Genomic DNA, 14,712 nt, shown 5'->3' on the forward strand with positions numbered 1-14,712 from the left:
TGAGCCTCTGGTAGGTCCTGGGTGGCAGCAAGGCAACTGTGAGGTCCCTTAATCGTTCTCTACAAGTGCCCGGAGTGCCTCTATCCGCTGTGACTGCTTTTTGCTCATCTGCAAAAGTCTTAAGGAGGGGGCTTACACCATCAGCTAGCTGATGGGGTCACTGTGAGAGGAAGCGAAAGAGGTGACTGCAGGCAAAATCAGTATTTCCTTCCAAACAGAGGGCGGAATCACAGGACTCATAGAGCTCCTGTAATTCAGTATTATTTCCTGGAAGAAAACTAAATTCATCTGCCGAATGATAAAGGCAGGGAGACGGTCATCTCGTTCCCAGGACCTCGGAAGATTCTCAGTGGAACTGCTAAGCTAACATTTACTGAGCACTTACTATGTACCAGGCACTGTGCTAAGCACTTTATATGCTACTTTGTAACACCAATACCTTGTCCTGCTGTTATTCTTGTTTTCTGCAGGACTAAAATGAGCTTCCCGAGAAATACAGCTGCCCAGGCCTCCCAAGCAGACAATGGAAGAGCAGGGAGTCAAACCCAGATTACGTTCAACTCTGGGGTCTGAGCAGTGCTCTGACTGTGCTAAGCTGAAGTCAGCCTTCGTCAGGTGGGCTGACCTGTTGGAGGAGCAGCCGAGCACACATCTGCAGGCTGAAGGATGGCGACCAACCACAGCATCCTCCCAGTGTGAGCTAGGGGCAGGGATGCCTAAGGGCACTTCTTACAAGTATCTAGTCAACAGGTCAGGTTAGAGATAATAAAATCATGTCACTGTAAGTGGGGGTTACTTGCCCATTTATTTCCACAGCTGGGCAATGAGCATTCAATTAAATCAATTGCAAGGGCTTGGCCGGTTATTACTAATCTGTCAAAATGCCAGGACATAAGTGCGTGTGGCGAGCACATGAATTCCAGTGGTGCTAATTCAGGTCTGTATCTGGGCTGTGTCCCAGGGACACTTTTACCTCTGATGAGTTTTCACAAATACTGGTAGAAGAAAGGACTCAATAAAACCTAAATTAAAAACAAAACAAACAAAACCAAAAACCTTTCCTGCATCTTACCCCCTTGGAAAGCAGCTCCTAGAATACTGCTGGATCAAAATGAACCTCGACAGTGAGCTAGCCCAGTTTCACCTTAAAACCTCTGACCTCCAGCAGTCCTGACAGGTAACACATCTCATCCTGAGCACTCCCCATGGCAAACTGTCTCCCTGGTGCGGGGGCCTGGCTGACAAGTGGGTCTTCCTTTCCCTGAGATGAAATCCGCCTTCCCGTCCCCTGCCCTCTGGTCCTCATTTTGCCCCACCGAAATATAGTTGACACTTCCCCCTGACAGTCTTCCCAATATTTGGAAACAGTGGGTCTTGCTGATTGCTTCTTTCTTGCAGGCTACACATCCACGTCACTGTCCCTCGACTCCAGGTCAGGGTGCCAGTGTTCCGTCAAAAGCTATGTATGTAAGAATCCGGGTAAAGTCTGCTGGGCCTATTCCTGCCAATGATCAGGACATGGACCTTCTTGACATCCCGTGACTGTACGGGCACCCTTGGTTGTCTGCATCACACAGTTGCTGTCCTCTATGCTGTGGCTAGCGAAAGCCCCTAGATCTTTCCTCCCGGGAGCTCTTGTTGCTGAGCAAGGTAACCTCCCGATCTGCATCCTGACTACAAGTACATAGTCACGAAATACCTTACTCTGCTAGGTATGATATCATCAGGATCACTACGCAACTGGTGGAAGCCAATTTTCACCAGCTTTATGAAAATTACAAGTTTTCTTGGGGTCATCTGGCACATGCAATCCAAAAAATAATTTGTTACTTACTCATTAGCATTCAAGCTAGCTGTGGCTCTGATGATCATGTAGCAGAGTGTGAGAGCACTGAGGAGGCCAAAACTGGCAATAATAAACCATTCTTCTGTTGACAAAGGAAAGGGAGGAAATCACTCTGGGGAGAAGGCTTAAGTCAAATCGATGTCAACATTTCCCTCAAATGCAACGAAGCAGACGTCAACGGAGGTGTAAGCCAAGACTGGCCCAAGGAAGTGAAGCAGGAGGAGGTTTGCCAGAGAGCTACTAACTGGAGAAGGTTAGTGGAGGTAGTGGTGAGAGCTGCAAGGGAGAAAGGAAAGCATGGCCCAGACAGTTCTTCCAGTTAAGGTCCTGATGTCTGTGAGGAGTGTGGCCACCGAAAAGCGTGCAGGAGAAACAGGTCTATCAGATTGCACATGGACAGAGATTTTTAAATCACTGCTTTACATGACAGCACAGTGGACTTAGCCACACTTCTATAACCTTTCCTTCTTCGTTCTGTCACTTCTGCGTGGTTGTGTCACTCATTCTTAGCGGAAGGCTTATAAATACGGAGTAGGGGTCCCAGAAGTCTTGGGGGCACTCCACGCAGTCCGCAGGCTGGTCTTCTGGTCTTTCTTTTCTCCTGGGCTTGGGCTTACTTACAGCCTTTATGTAAAAAGGACACCTTACTGGTGTCTCCTGGAAAGGACTGCCTTTCCCACCCCCACCGGCAGGAAGCGGCTCTGGCTGTGTCAAGCAGGTGACTCACCAGAAAGCTGGCCCATCAGAGGGTTGAAAATCTCTGATACACAGAACTCTAGAAATTTCAGCTAGCCTCCTTCTAGATCCAGGAAGTCAGTTAATGTTTTCCCTTCTCTTGAAAGCCCATGCCATCAAGATAATGTTCCACAAACATTCTTTATCTGAAAACCTCTAAAATAACTTGTGAACCAATCCTGACTTCCTAGTAAGAGTGAACTACAAAACATTTCCTAGAGTCTGTGCTACCCGGGGCCGGTTTAACAAAGTGGCTCACAGCGAAGCCCCTCTGTATTGGCAGTAGGGCAGCCGGAAGACACTTGGCCTTGGAATGCCCAAAGTTTACATGCGGAAGTGGAGTGTGTAACACACATGTTCTCAATCTGGTGTCCACCAGTCCCACAGATATGCAAAGCTATGAGTTCCTAGGAATTTTTCTAGAAAAAGGTTCTTATATTTTCATTGGATTTTAAAGGTGGTGATCTTCAAAAGGTTAAGAATTGCCCTTCAGGGCTCCAGGATGATGAGTCTCTTCCATGAGCATCAGCCATCTTGTTTTATACTATTAAAATGCTTAGCAAACTGTTTCTTTTTTTGGTAGTAGTGCTGCCACTGCTTCCTGGATTATAAATTCCTTGAGAGTACAGTGAATTTATAAGGTTTTAAGTAAAAAAATGAACATTTAAGAACCAACACCAAACTGGCCATCTTTACCTGCGTGGATTTTAAGTTAGGAAAAATGGACACTGGCATTTGAAAAAAATTAAGAGATAACTGGTCATCAGGATCAAGAAGCTTCACCCGGTGTTCTTTACTTATTTATTTTTTTCTTCTTAGAGACCTTTAGACGTGATAAATAGACTGAGTTTTAGAGCTGCAAGTTCCGTGTTTCTGCATTCTGAACAGACCATCCACAGACGCATGGCATTTAGGTTATAAAAACTAGTAACCAAAAAGAAGCAGGTGCAACCACAATGATCCCCTGTGGGCCCAGGGGCATTCTGGCAGCAGCCGGGCCCCTGGTCAGCCCTGCCCACCCCACTGGGTACTTAGCACAGTGCCTTGCACAGTGGATGCTGGGACACTACAGAACTTTGAGGGAAAAGGTGAGGTTGCTTTGGGTTAATTTAACCACATGAATTGATTAACATGTGTCAATTCCACTAAAGGTGATTCATTTCATACACGAAGTAACATTTTTTTATCATCAAAATGTAAGATTTTGAAAGGGCATTTCGGCATAAAATATAATGAGATCAGAACTTAATGTAGTAGTAGGTGCTCAATAAATGTCGATCAATGAAGAGCCTACAAAAACTCACTGATAAACAAATAACCTGTTTCTTTTATTGCTATTGGATCCGTTTTTAAAAATCTACCCCCTAAAACCTGAAAACATGAAAAGCTGTTAAATCGCCAGGACGTGGTAGGAAATGAGTCAAACTGCATCAAAGAATACTTTTCCTTGTTTTATAACTGAATGAAGTCTCCCTGAGTTTAGACAAATGATAGCACAAATGCTGGGACACTGTTCATGACTACTAATCTCTGGTCGCTGGGAAACATGTGTACTGCAATTGAACAGCCCAGACATGCCTTACTACATGGAGGAAAAATCCTTCGTGATGGCTTTCTCTGCGCCGCGGCCTCGTGGGGCTTAGGGCTGGAAGTGACAGCAAGCGACAGCACGCACTGGGGAAGGCAGCACCACAGTGGTGACAAGGAGCGCGGAGAGAGGCGGTTAGATGGAGAGACCACGTAGAGGATGGAACTGAAGGGGACAGCTGGCTTGTTACAGGGTGAATGCCCACAGGGCCCACACACACACACACGCTGGCCGGCCCACGCACACTGTCCTTTAGCCTTGGCCATTGATACACTCGGAGCGCCACGTCTCTCCTCAGCAACACTTCACCCGGCAAGACGTTCCAGCCTAGTGAGAGCGTTTTTAAAAGCACATCCTCGTTTGGCTTTTTCCCACCCCAGATACAGTGACCCCAAAGAGGGAAGTGCCAAGACACCAGACTTCATAAAGTGAAGTGAGCAGCAGCAGGATGTCTCAACCACCCCTGGAGCTGTTCAACTCTGTTCAGATTCTGCCCTGGCTTTGCACAAAGCCGCCTGCAGCCTGGTGCTTGCGGCTGGTGACACCACACGTGACACCCCGCGTCGCATCCCAGAGTGACCGCTTCCAACGCCCGTGGGCAAGGCAGTCATCAAAGCAGGTGTCTGTACAGATACCGAGACAACTTGTCAGATGGCAGCTGTTTTGACTTAGTACACAAAAATCCACAAGCTCCTTATTACAAGGAAAGGTCTGTCTTCCCAAATACCCGTTTCAACAGCAGTATCTGTCACTTCCTCCGTTACAGACTAACTCCCTGGCCTGGGTGACTGCCTCCTCTGCCGTCTGGAGCAGTCAACACACACCAAGCCACAGCAGCAAACCTGCCCTGTGCCTGGTACAGGGCCCCACTTACTTGTTACTGCAATGTTGATCTCTCCCGTTCTGGGAGTGAGCTCCCCATCCTGAGGAAGAGGCGAGATCCCCGAAGTTCGAAGTGGCTCGAGGCCTAGGGAGTTGTCGCTGGCAAGGTCGCCTAGGGCTGATCTTCGGTTAACGGCCTGGGTTCTGGTGAGCCTTTCCATGTCAAACGCTACGTTATCAGTACATGGCAAATTTGGCTGCAAAACATTCCCAGATTAAGAGTATTTAGAAGCATAGCAAATCTGACAAAATTCTAAATGTCTGACACCCTGCTGAAAGACTTAAGGATTTTTTTTTCCATGTGACTTCCTCTCACTTCTTTCCCCATTTACCCTTTCTCACCCAAGGGTTTTCCTTTAAAAGAAACAGATGATTTCCCCCCAAACATGATACAAAGGAAACCAAAATCCACTGCAGAGCTGAGAAAACTGGACACTTGAGCTTCATGAAGAGATGACAAGCTCTGGCGGACACAGCTAAATGACAAACAGGAAAATGCCTCACTCTAGGTCTTCCAGTAATGCTGAGGGAGGGCAGAGAACATCAAATACTGCTTTCCTCCTACTAACTTCTCTGAAATGCCCTGCTCTGAAAAAGTTTTTAAATGTCTTCTACCTTTAGACAGAAGGAAAGCACACGACCAAGAGGAGATCAATGGTGAAAAGACCTTTGAGCTGTGGGTAAACCATTGGTTTCAAAATCAAAGCATATGGCCCTGAAGGAGAGGTACAGAGCTGCCCTGAGCCAAAGCTTACCCACTAAAAAATGGGTGCGAGGTCTCCTGAGGTAGCAAGATGGCTATCTGATTTCCCCAGCAGCCTTCAGTTCCAGCAGCCAGCACTGGAAGCAGAATAGGGAAGGATGGCGGAGAGGAGCTCAAGAATGGAGAAGTGACAGCTAACGAGACCCACAGCAATGGCTTCCTAGGTAGAAGAACTGCTCTAGATTGCCCCACAGCCAGAGGAAAATGCTTAGAATGATACCCAGTCAGAAGAGGTTTACTATTGCTTTTAGATTTAAAATTATGAGAGCTTGTAATAGACTCCAGAAGGATGTTCTTTAAAAACACAAGGGAGATGTGTCTGTACTTCAAAGAACAGGACTGAAGGCAAACCAACCACACCAACCAAAAGAGGCAAAGTTAATACTTCTGGAAACATCTGCCACACATCAGATATCAGGGCGGATGTTCTGTGCTAAACACTTCCCATGGGGGGTGACTATTCCCCATGTCTGGACACATTTGGACTGTGTGACTGGTGAGTGACTGTGACTACTAGCCTTTGGGAGCCACCAAGGATGTGGGGGACACTCTACGGGGCACAGGATGCCCCCCACCCTGATGGAATGATCTGGTCCAGTGTCAGCCGTTCTGAGGAAGAGTAACCCTATGTTCAACTATATCAGTGACATGGTCTCTGGAGCTGGGAGGAGCCACACTGCCCGCCTGGACCACTCGGGTGTTGACCGATGGCATATTTCACGTGGGATTTCTCAGATGAGCTTTGGGTTGCAAAGCTAAAATGAGCAACTCATCTGCTGGACACACCAAACTTCTGGTCCCACAAAGAAATCGTTCATCCACTCTTTCTTGAGACCAGCAAGTATTTTATTTTCCTCGAAGGGGCATTGATTTTGGACAGATATGTCCTCCAGGGCGACCTGGAGGAAGTCTCCCAAGGTCCTTGGTGAGTCAGTGCTGACCCGCCTGGCCAGAGCTGAATGAAGGACTGTGTCGCCTTGGACCAAAGGCCTTGCCAGGCACTCACCGCCCACCTTCATGTCCAGTGGCTGACCAGGGAGCGAAGCCAGATTCAAGAGAACGAAACTTAAGTGATGACATAGTTTTATAAGATGCTGAATGAGGAAAAAATTTACTACAGGACCAAAGTCAAAAGTCTCTATTTCTAGCCCTTAATAACAAAACAAAACAAACAACCCCCCCCCAACTCTGTAATGAAAGCAAACCCCATCCCTCTCTCTGTTGCCATTCTTCCCTGCATTTCCACCACCCAATGGCTTCCGAGTGGACTAGTTCAGGTCTTTATCTTCTCTTCTGGGAGTTCCCCAAGACGGGTTGGACTCTAAGAATGTGGAAGAATGGCCGTGTGGCAGAGAAAGCTGTGCTCTCTAGGGAGACTTAACTGCACACCTGTCCCATGCTGGCTGACTCATATGCAGACACCACCACACAAAAGGAGTGACAAAACAGGAAACATACCACAATTCCCAGGGCCTTCAAAATATTAAGTTTGCACATTGGACAGGTACAATGTTCAGTAAGCCAGGGATCCACGCAGGACTTGTGGAAAACATGCCTATAAAAACAAAACACAAGAAATGGAGAGTTGTATCATGGATTATATACTGAACAACTGTTAGACCCAGAAATGGAATTTTAGTTAGTCTGTTTCTCCCTCCTCTTGGAAATATCGGCAAGTCCTAAGAGAAAAATATTGGGGATGTATTAAAATACAGCTGGCAGAAAACCTCCTGACCCCAATCTGTATGCTAAAAACTGGCAAGTGGTATTTGGCAGTTCAGTCTTTTTATTCTAGCATTTGAAGAAACAGGATTTTCCTTAAGAATGGAACAAACTATACCTTATCAATCACTTATGCTTTATACAACAGCCAGAGTAGAAGGGAAACTGAAGAAGGTACGAACCAAGGGTTGAATGAAGAGTTTTCTGCACAACCATGAATTATTCATGGAACTTGGTTTCCATGTCATTTATAACATTATTTAAGAAGACTTCTAGGCAATGTTTTAAATGTGAAAGTTAGGGGCGCCTGGGTGGCTCAGTTGGTTGAGCAACTGCCTTTGGCTTGGGTCATGATCCTAGAGTCTCAGGATCGAGTCCCACATTGGGCTCCCAGCTCCACGGGAAGTCTGTTTCTCCCTCTGACCTTCTCACCTCTCATGCTCTCTCTCACTGTCTCTCTCAAATAAATAAATAAAAATCTTAATAAATACATAAATAAATAAATAAATATGAAAGTTATGAGGTGGTTAGGAGTGTTTTAAAGATGAAGGGTGCCTAGGAATACGGTGACACTGAGCCAACAGTTTTCAGTGGAAATGTCAAGGGGAGAGAGAAAGGATAGGTGATTTTTTTTTTTTCCCACTCAGGAGAGTAGAAAGTCAGTCTTGTGATGGAAAAGCAGTCACAGAGTCTTGCATTCTTAAAAAAGGGACCTGTGCCTTGTGGAAGGGAGACTTTGAGGGAGCTGTGGCAATCACTTCTCAAGTTCAAGGACTCCCAATGGCAGCTGGTAGAAGCTAAAATGAGGCCCCAGAGTCCAGGCCAGAGAGGGAGAGAGGCGGGTGCCAGGACACATAGCCTGGGCACCTCAGAGGAACTATACTTGGAGTCTCAAGATAAGATAAAAGAAATTTCAAGAAAGATATCAGATGGAAACATGGTACGCCTTTACAACTTTGTGAATCTGTAATTTATGTGTGGCTTATAATTATATGCAGCTGCTTAAAAATGCAGTTTTCATCAAATTAGGAAGGGGTCTAAACATCTTGCTGCTTTACTTGGGATTTGGAAGAAACATGCATGCTTACAGCTTCAACCTCAACACTGGATCCGCACCCACCTACTGACACTTGGTGACTTTGCCCTCACTTCTTCGGGGAAGAATAAAGATCTCGAAGACTGATTTTATCAGTGCAGTGAACCAGAACTTCCTTGTCCCAGTTGGCTTTTATTTAAACCTGCAGGTTTTTACTCAAGGGGCAAAAGTCATCAAACCATAGGTGAGCCCGAAATTCATTTAGTACACACAAAGCACATCCACTTCTTGTTCTGGTATCCTCGTAGGAGAGTGCTTGGATTGGGGGGAGGGGTTCAGGGGGTGGAGGGAAGGGCTCCTGTCTGCAGGGCCCCATACCCCAGCAGCTGTCAACTGTGCCAGAGTTCACTATAGTCTGGTAAAGACTAGCATAAGGCTTCTAATCTTTCTGGGGATACAGACCCCTTTAGGTCGACTAAGTGACAGGATCTTTCACCTCACAAGGGTCTATCTGCCTAACCTCTGACCTACAGACCTCTGAAGGTCTGGTTAGTGCCGGGTTGGTTAGTGGGACAGGTGATGGAGGCCAGCTTCATGTGGGGTGGATGATGGACTTTGGGTGGTTGGCAGGTGACAGGAGAGAAGAGGCTGCGTGACCTGTGATGGGTCCACTGGCATCAGCTGTTTGCAGAGACCCTGGTTTCAGCAAGTAGCCCCAGCCTGAGGGGCAAATGGTGGTTTGCTCTCCTGGCTGTCCATCATTAGCATTTTCACTTTTCTTTTTTTCTTAGCCTACTATAGAAATGCCTTTCATTTCTATTACTGGTTGTTCAGAAAAAGATGGTATAATCCCATATTTAATTTTTAAAGCTGCATGAGCTGAGTGTTCTTTGTTTATCTGTTCCTTAACTTTAATTATACACAGGTTTTCCCTATGTTGGGGTTCTAAACTGTTCCCTTTGAGGTTTGTTGATGTAAAGGACTGTCCCTCCATCCCCCCTTGCAGTACAGTAATGGACAACTATGACTAACTGGGTCTCCAGGGAGAAACTCAGAACGTCTCCCTTCCCTAGCTGACCCCAAATCTGAAGAAATTAAGTTTTTTTCCTTAAACTAAAAAAATCTTTTCCTTGTGACTGTGTGTGTACCCTGTGTTTCTCCTCTTGACCACCCCAACCCCAGTCAGCCACCTACCCACTCCCTCCTTCGACAGAGTCCCCGAGAGCCCGGTTCCTGCACCTCACCTTGTGGGGAGATGCGGAGGTTGTCAGCCTGGCTCCCACACATGCCCCTCTCGTCTGAAAATGGCCCCGCAGCTTCCCTGTTCACCCATGGGCCCTCTGATGCAGACCCCCTGCCTCCTCGGGGCCACTGCTGCTATCTTGGTGGGTAACTGCCCTGTGTTCCTTCTTGCCCTCCTCACCCATCCCCTTCCCCTCTTGTGTCACTGCTGCACAAAGCTCGGCGGTGGCCCACCCATTCCTCCCAGACACACTTCTGCCTCCCCAGTCTGAGCCCGCCTCCTGGCTGTGTCAGCATGGAGCTGCCAGGCCTAGAGGCGAAGGCATGCGCTGTTTGGAGCGGCAAGTGATGAGCTGTCGTAGAATATTTAGAAAACCCCCAGTGGCGTGCAAATGCAAGGTACCATTAAACACGTGTTCAGCCAAAGTCATGCTAACGTTTCCCACACTAGCCCAACAAGTGGTAAGAACATGTGTGCAGGCCTCTGGTGCCAGCATGCCCAGCACCAGCGATGTCTGACTAGCTCACAGGTATACCCTGGGCCCACATAGTCACCTCAGTGGGTGGCTCCAGGGGCCAGCCAGAGAAGCCCTTCCCACTGTGATAAAAGATTCGAGCAGTCAGAGTACACGTGAAAGCAGGAGATGCGCCGAGGACCAGTGAAACGTGGAAAGAACAAGCAGATCAGAACTTCGGGAAAAAAGCTCTTTATTCCTGCAAGAAATGCTCTGGGGTACAGAATGCAGAGTGAAACCAATAGTAGGGCGCCCTCCTCTTTCCTACTTCCTGCACAGCTCACAAACTGGAGAGGGCAGAGCAACGGCTGGAGGTGGGGAGAGGAGGGTGCACTGTTGCTGAGTGGTTTTCCCAGCTCCTCTTGGTACCGTGCAAGAGCCTGGCAAATATAGAGGGATCCAGAATTATGAAAGGTCAGAGATGAGAACTCTTCCCCCTTGCCGGGCTGGCAGCAGACACTGCTGGAACAGGCTCTCCCTCAAGGTGGGGATACGCCCGTGATGCCTGACGCAGTGGCCAGAGGATGGACCCCTTTTAGGCTCCCTACATAGCATCCTGGACACATGGTGATCTGAGCGATGGCCCTTGACTTCTGACAAGTATTTTTAACTACTAAAAGAATGTTGTGGTTGACCTTTATTTTTTTTTTTATTTTTTATTTTTTTTGTGGTTGACCTTTAAATAAGAGGTCTAAATAAGGTGACAGTTTCTAAGACGTGCTGGCTAACTTCCAAGGATGATCAGCTGTAATCAACAGACACAAGCAGGAGGCGCCCAAATGAGGCCAAGAGCCATCTGTCCACAGTAAATTAATATGAAGGAAGAGGAAAAAGAAAGGTCATGCAGTAAAAAGGCAGCAATGCGTGAGCTCTGCTCTCTCTAGATGGAAAGTCTAAGTTCAGTCTGCAGAGAAGCTTGTTAAAAATTAAGGATGGAGGGGCCTCTGGGTGGCTCAGTCGGTTAAGCGTCTGCCTTCGGCTCCGGTCATGATCCCAGGGTCCTGGGATTGAGCCCTGCATCGGGCTCTCTGCTCGACAGGGGGCCTGCTTCTCCCACTTTCTCTGCCTGCCTCTCTGCTACTTGTGCTCTTTCTCTCTGTCAAAGAAATAAATAAAATCTTTAAAAAAAAAATTAAGGATGGATAGAAACAAAGGCACCTGGGCTTTCCTTGGTTCCTCACTCAAGTGAAGAAGGGACAGTGAGCACAGCTCCTTTCTAAAGTCTGGCCGTGAAGGGAGCAGCCGCAGGATGGTGTTTAGCAATGGCTTATGACAATGGCACAGGACGGGCTTGAATATGATGAAATGTTGGCGTATAGACCGAAAGAACAAAAATTGGCAGGGGCAGAGTCAGCAGAGTAAGGTTCCCTGGGCACGGGGAAGCTGGGGTGGAAAGAGTGTGTCAGAACAAAAGGAGCCCGCCGCCATCCTGATTGGAAGGGACACTGCAAGGCTGGGTGGGGAGGCAGGAGCACCGAAAGCTTGAGGCCGGGAAGCGGAGGGAATTTTGGGGTCAAACAACCACAACTTTGTCCGTGAAGCTGCGGGGGAAGCTATCTGGCCAGAGTGAGGAACAAAGGGATGAGCCACAGTGTTTAAAGGAGAATGAACAAGGAGAGCCAACCAGGGAAAGAGACAGGTGCTCTGTGCAACACTCCAGGCCCAGCTGGGGTAGGGGGTGGGGCAGAGAGAGTCCCATGGGAGGCAGGGAGGCGCCAGCACGCTCAAGGGAGAGGTAGCAGAGTCACCCTTCTGCTCTGTTCCAAAGCCCTACAGACAAAAGAGGAAGGGCAGGATGTCCCAGGCAGAGGGAAGAAAGGAGGTAGCAACCCACAGCCCAAATTCATCTGTAAGTATCCTAGAGGGGGTCCCCCAGAAACCAGAGGTGTGGGGAAGATGTGAAGTGAAGATGGGAGATCTGGCCGAGGCCACCCTCTATGTGAGTGGTTGCCTCGACTGTGTGTAGGGGCTGCTGCGGGCCTCTCGGCGGGGCGGCCAGGGACACCGCTAAAGATCCTGTGATGCACAGGCCAGCTGCCCCACCCCCGACCCCAAAGGATCCCAAAGAATCATGTGGTCCCAAAGGTCAACAGTACCAAGGCTCAGAAACCTTGCTCTGGGTGGGAAGCTGTTGATTCCGGTCCCATAGAACGTTGCTCGACGTACAAGGTTAATTTTTCCTATACCTGAGAATCCTGCTGTTGGTACCATTTCAGTGAGGTAAACGGCTGTGCTGAGCAGAGAAGGCTACCACTTGCTGAGGCTTCAGGAGTACGTGTAATGGAGAGCACCCGGCCCCAGAGCAGAAGGGGGACTTGGGCAGAGCGTCAGACAAGGAGGCAGCAACAGAACACAACCCACCGAGGACATAGTGCCCTAACAGCGGGCACAGAGAAATGTCGTGAAGTTTGCCAGAATTCTAACATCCAAAAGCAGACCGCAGCCACAGGCACAGCCACAGAAGGGCGAGGCCCGGGATGGAGGGGCACACTGTGGAGTGCTGCTCAGGTGACTATTACGAGCCACAGGCCCAGGCTCTGGGTTGTGTTTTTCTTAACACTCCCCACGGATTCTGACACACTGTCTGGTTTGGAGAGCACTGGATTAAGTTAAGAAAAAGGAGAACGAAGAATCAAACTTTGGAACAGCCAGTGCTCAGGAGGCGGGGAGGAGGATGAGCAAGCTTCCAGAGTAGTCTATTTTTGGCGGAGGCCCCCCTGAGGAAGACACTCTCGAGCTAGTAACAACCACGATTGGCTTCAGAGGCCTTTGTTCTTCCGTCCAGATGGTCCCTCTGGGGGGGTGAGAGGGACTCTGGCCTGAAATAGGAAGACAGAATTTGGAAAGACTTCGCCTCTTCCTGGTGATTCTGGTGTCAGAGATCTGTGCAGGTGAAAACAGGTTTAAAACCAGCTAAGAGTGGGTAATGCTTTATACTGTACCTACTGATCTTCCTGGTTTGTATTTGGATGTGTATTTCCTCCAGCCTCACGTTCTAAACCATACCTGATGGCAGCTGAAGGAAATATGCTAATTATGCAATTTAATTTTCTACAGGAAATGTACTATTAGTTTTGTAGATTTTCCTTTATAAGTAAACTAGATTGACTTGAATTCTAGAAGCTGGTTTTCTGTTTCAGCATATGGAATTATTCTTAAGTTCTATGATTAAAGAAAAAAACAAAACCCCTCACAGATCTCTCTAGGTATAAAATCGATGACTTTGGAAAGAAAATGGTACCGGCAGCCTCATGGAGATAACCACTGACAATTATTTCATTTGTTCACATGTTCTGTGTTAACAAGTGGTCAGCGTGGTTATGTTTTAAGGGAGCAGAAAAAGAAGAGTTAAAGTCTTTGATTTGAGGCTTCTCAGTAGGCGAATTTGTATTTTTTCCATTCGACATGCTTGTAAAGAACATTTGCTCTATTTAGAGCCCCACACACGAGTGAATGTGGCCCGATATACAGAGCAGAAAAGGCAGACCTTTACTTGGACTCCCCTGTTTCTGGACCATGAGACCCCGGCATCTACCAGGAGGGTCCTTGTCCCTCAGGTACAGCGGGGAGAAAAGCACGGACCCTGGCACAGGACAGTAATCTCAAGGGCATCCAGCAGAGGGCCTGGCCCAGCAGCCAGTCCGAGTAACCCAGGTTCAGAAGTATTGGTCCAAGTCCTAGAGTTTTGGTTTCCGGCGACAAGTGAACACCACAGAGCCTTCACGGGAGGGCCTAGTGATGCACTGGGATTTAACAGGACGAGGAGCAAGGGGTTCCTTTTGAAACCCATGAGAGTCCCAGAATTGAACATTCTTGACTGTTATGGTCTTAGGCTATGATGTGCCCAAAGGTTCTCCCCAAGTTTCTCACCAGCAGCGGAGGCCTGCTGTCAGTGTGTGGCGAGGCACACAGATCCTGCCGACTGCTACCCTGCTCACAGGTAATGTGGTGCCCCGCCCCTGCCTGCCGCCAGAGCCTGGCAAGCAGGTGCCGAGAGCCAGTGGGACCCTCGCCCTGAGAGGGGGGCGTGCGTGCCCTACAAGCAGCACTCTGTTTTAAACAAAGGATGCGGACATACTTGCAGGGGAGAATCCGCACCACATCATTCTGCTTGTAGCTCTCGATACAGACTGCGCAGTGGTCGAAGTCGGGGTCTGTCTCCTGTGAGGAGAAGCACAGGCATGAGAGTCACAGGCTAGAACAGAAGCCATACAGAAACGGGGAGACAATCCAGCAGAGCATCTTCCCGTGGCACCCACAGCGAGCAAACCGTTAGGAAGTGAACAGCTACCAACACTTCTCACGTTTTCAGTTGCTTAACTGCACTGAACCAAATGGTACCAAAACCCCTCTACCTCGTTTTGAAACTATGTTGTAATAGTT

The 14,712-nt window shown here is 48.2% G+C and overlaps 1 protein-coding gene and 1 long non-coding RNA gene across 4 annotated transcripts in view; both read right to left on the bottom strand.

Annotated features, from left to right (window-relative positions):
• Positions 1–14,712, bottom strand: part of RNF130 (ring finger protein 130) — a 133,698-nt gene that overhangs the window by 35,894 nt on the left and 83,092 nt on the right. For 2 of the 3 annotated variants that reach the window (XM_045069343.1, XM_045069344.1), the window contains exons 5-7: positions 14,408–14,490; positions 7,273–7,369; positions 5,044–5,248 (exon numbers count right to left, since the gene is read on the bottom strand). In XM_045069343.1, the coding sequence (XP_044925278.1) occupies positions 5,044–5,248; positions 7,273–7,369; positions 14,408–14,490 (385 nt within the window). Of the gene's footprint in view, positions 1–1,834; positions 1,929–5,043; positions 5,249–7,272; positions 7,370–14,407; positions 14,491–14,712 lie in introns of all 3 variants that reach the window. The other variant, XM_045069342.1, reaches the window with a different exon arrangement.
• LOC123388908 lies at positions 10,506–14,401 on the bottom strand. The gene is made up of 2 exons (XR_006603429.1): positions 11,006–14,401; positions 10,506–10,964 (listed from the first exon to the last, which is right to left on the bottom strand). It is a non-coding gene; the product is annotated as an uncharacterized LOC123388908 (long non-coding RNA).

Source organism: Mustela putorius, unplaced genomic scaffold, assembly GCF_011764305.1.
Source record: "Mustela putorius furo isolate JIRA1106 unplaced genomic scaffold, ASM1176430v1.1 tig00003923_pilon_pilon_pilon, whole genome shotgun sequence".
In the NCBI taxonomy this organism is placed as follows: Eukaryota; Metazoa; Chordata; class Mammalia; order Carnivora; family Mustelidae; genus Mustela; species Mustela putorius.